The sequence below is a fragment of the Oncorhynchus gorbuscha genome, unplaced genomic scaffold (genome assembly GCF_021184085.1).
Source record: "Oncorhynchus gorbuscha isolate QuinsamMale2020 ecotype Even-year unplaced genomic scaffold, OgorEven_v1.0 Un_scaffold_7177, whole genome shotgun sequence".
Classification (NCBI taxonomy): domain Eukaryota; kingdom Metazoa; phylum Chordata; class Actinopteri; order Salmoniformes; family Salmonidae; genus Oncorhynchus; species Oncorhynchus gorbuscha.
Window position 1 is genome coordinate 12,852 of NW_025750623.1, and position 3,012 is coordinate 15,863.

General features: G+C 44.4%; 1 protein-coding gene across 1 annotated transcript; it reads left to right on the top strand.

The window, feature by feature from the left end:
• Positions 1 to 325: 325 nt before the first annotated feature.
• LOC124029654 (phytanoyl-CoA hydroxylase-interacting protein-like) lies at positions 326 to 1,169 on the top strand (the record flags this gene model as incomplete). The annotated part of the gene is made up of 1 exon (XM_046341298.1): positions 326 to 1,169. A coding segment is annotated over one exon (538 nt), but the record flags the coding sequence as incomplete, so codon positions are not given.
• Positions 1,170 to 3,012: the final 1,843 nt, after the last annotated feature.

Consider the following 3,012-nt stretch of genomic DNA (forward strand, 5'->3'; position numbering starts at 1 on the left):
CACTAACTGAAGTTTATTTATTTAACAAAAGCATGGATACATTTTTCTACATTTTTGGACAGAAAGTTTCTGATTTTTGCAATGTTACGTAGATGGAAAAAAGCTGGTCCTTCACAGTTTTATTTGAGACGACTGTACAACCATTAAGAGTAATGGTCAGATTCAACAGAAGATCTCTTTGTTTCTTGGGAGAGCAGAGTTGTGTTCTGTTGTAGACTCAGAGTTCTGTTCCCTTGCTGATTGTCTGTCTCTGTGTTTGATAGTGTTTGCATGCTGGTTGATTACCGTGGTCTGGTGTGGTGATAAGCCCCTCTTGTGGTTCCAGAGAGACACAGGACAACCGGATGCTCCCGACTGTAAAGGACAACAGTGGCAGCCACGGCTCTCCCATCAGTGGCAAGCTGGAAGGCATCTACTTCAGCTGCAACACGGAGTTCAACACAGGCAAGCCCCCCCAGGACTCCCCCTACGGATGCTACCGCTTCCAGATCCAGGCCCAGGTCCTGTTCAACCCCAAGACCAACCTGTACTTCGGGGACTTCTACTGCATGTACACAGCCTACCACTACGTGATCCTGGTGCTGGCCCCAGAGGGCTCCCCAGGGGACCGATTCTGTAAGGGCCGCCTCCCGGCGCTGGACATCTTCGACAACTGCTTCCTGACATGCACCCAGGAGGAGAAGGGGGGGCTGGTGTTCCACCACGCCCAGGATGTGATTCTGGAGGTGATTTACACCGAGCCCGTGGACCTGGCCCTAGGCAGCGTGGAGGAGATCCAAGGACACCAGCTCAGTAGCATGTCCACCATCAATGCTAAGAAGGACCCCAGTTGCAAGACCTGCAACATCAGCGTGGGACGATAACCAGCAAACTGTGGGGGGGGAAGGGGGCGTTACTACGAGGTCCCTGCAGTTCTACGGATAATAATACTTCTCTAACCCTATTGGCTGTGGTGATTCTCTAATCCTATTGGCTGTGGTGATTCTCTAACCCTATTGGCTGTGGTGATTCTCTAACCCTATTGGCTGTGGTGATTCTCTAACCCTATTGGCTGTGGTGATTCTCTAACCCTACTGGCTGTGGTGATTCTCTAACCCTACTGGCTGTGATGATTCTCTAACCCTGTTGGCTGTGGTGATTCTCTAACCCTACTGGCTGTGGTGACTCTCTAACCCTATTGGCTGTGGTGACTCTAACAGTCATATTATACATATTAACAGTCTAACAGTCATATTATACAGGTGCAATGTAATGATATGCCAAAGGTAACAACACATTGACCAAGCTGCTAGAAACAAGCCGTGGTAACAGCTTCAACAAGGCATAATGGATTAGTATTACGTAACATGGTCTTGTAATGGAATGTGATTTCTGGATGATTCTAATGTTATCTTGTAATGGAATGTGATTACTTGATGATTCTAATGTTATCTTGTAATGGAATGTGATTTCTGGATGATTCTACGGTAGTGCTTCATTCCCATCGTGGGTTATAGGTATTGCGGTTTTTAAAGTTCCTACGGAGCTGTGACATATCCAACGTTTACAGTGAATGGGATCTCCACGAATGAAAGAACAATACCCATAACCCTCAATGGGATTGAATCCCAGCCTGAAGCAGGTTGCAGCATTACACTGATGTCAGTCTGATGTCTTCACATCCTCTGGACGGCTCTGACTTAGAATACGTGGACAACTACAAATACTTAGGTGTCTGGTTAGACTGTAAACTTTCCTTCCAGACCCATATCAAACATCTCCAATCCAAAGTTAAATCTAGAATTGGCTTCCTATTTTGCAACAAAGCATCCTTCACTTGTAAAACTGACCATCCTACCAATCCTCGACTTTGGCGATGTCATTTACAAAATAGCCTCCAATACCCTACTCAACAAATTGGATGCAGTCTATCACAGTGTCACCAAAGCCCCATATACTACCCACCATTGCGACCTGTACGCTCTCGTTGGCTGGCCCTCGCTTCATACTCGTCGCCAAACCCACTGGCTCCATGTCATCTACAAGACCCTGCTAGGTAAAGTCCCCCCCTTATCTCAGCTCGCTGGTCACCATAGCATCTCCCACCTGTAGCACACGCTTTAGCAGGTATATCTCTCTAGTCACCCCCAAAACCAATTCTTTCTTTGGCCGCCTCTCCTTCCAGTTCTCTGCTGCCAATGACTGGAACAAACTACAAAAATCTCTGAAACTGGAAACACTTATCTCCCTCACTAGCTTTAAGCACCAACTGTCAGAGCAGCTCAAAGATTACTGCACCTGTACATAGCCCACCTATAATTTAGCCCAAACAACTACCTCTTTCCCAACTGTATTTAAATAATGTATTTATTTTGCTCCTTTGCACCCCATTATTTTTATTTCTACTTTGCACATTCTTCCATTGCAAAACTACCATTCCAGTGTTTTACTTGCTATATTGTATTTACTTTGCCACCATGGCCTTTTTTGTCTTTACCTCCCTTCTCACCTCATTTGCTCACATCGTATATAGACTTGTTTATACTGTATTATTGACTGTATGTTTGTTTTACTCCATGTGTAACTCTGTGTCGTTGTATCTGTCGAACTGCTTTGCTTTATCTTGGCCAGGTCGCAATTGTAAATGAGAACTTGTTCTCAACTTGCCTACCTGGTTAAATAAAGGTGAAATAAAAAAATAAAAAATTGTTGTCTGATGGGTTTTGTGTTATATGTATTGCAATCATTAACAGAAACCACATTATCCTGTGTTCAACATCACAAACATCACAAAACAAAGATAGAACATTTTATTTTTACTGTATAAAAAATAAGTGAACCAGACTTTGATCATAGCCAAAGGATTAGAAACACTCGAAACAAAATAACTGTTACGTCAGTAAAAGCTAAGTGAGCGTGTGGTAAAGCTAGTGGGTAGCCTAGTGGTTAGAGCGTGTGGTAAAGCTAGTGGTTAGCCTAGTGGTTAGAGCGTGTGGTAAAGCTAGTGGTTAGCCTAGTGGTTAGAGCGTGTGG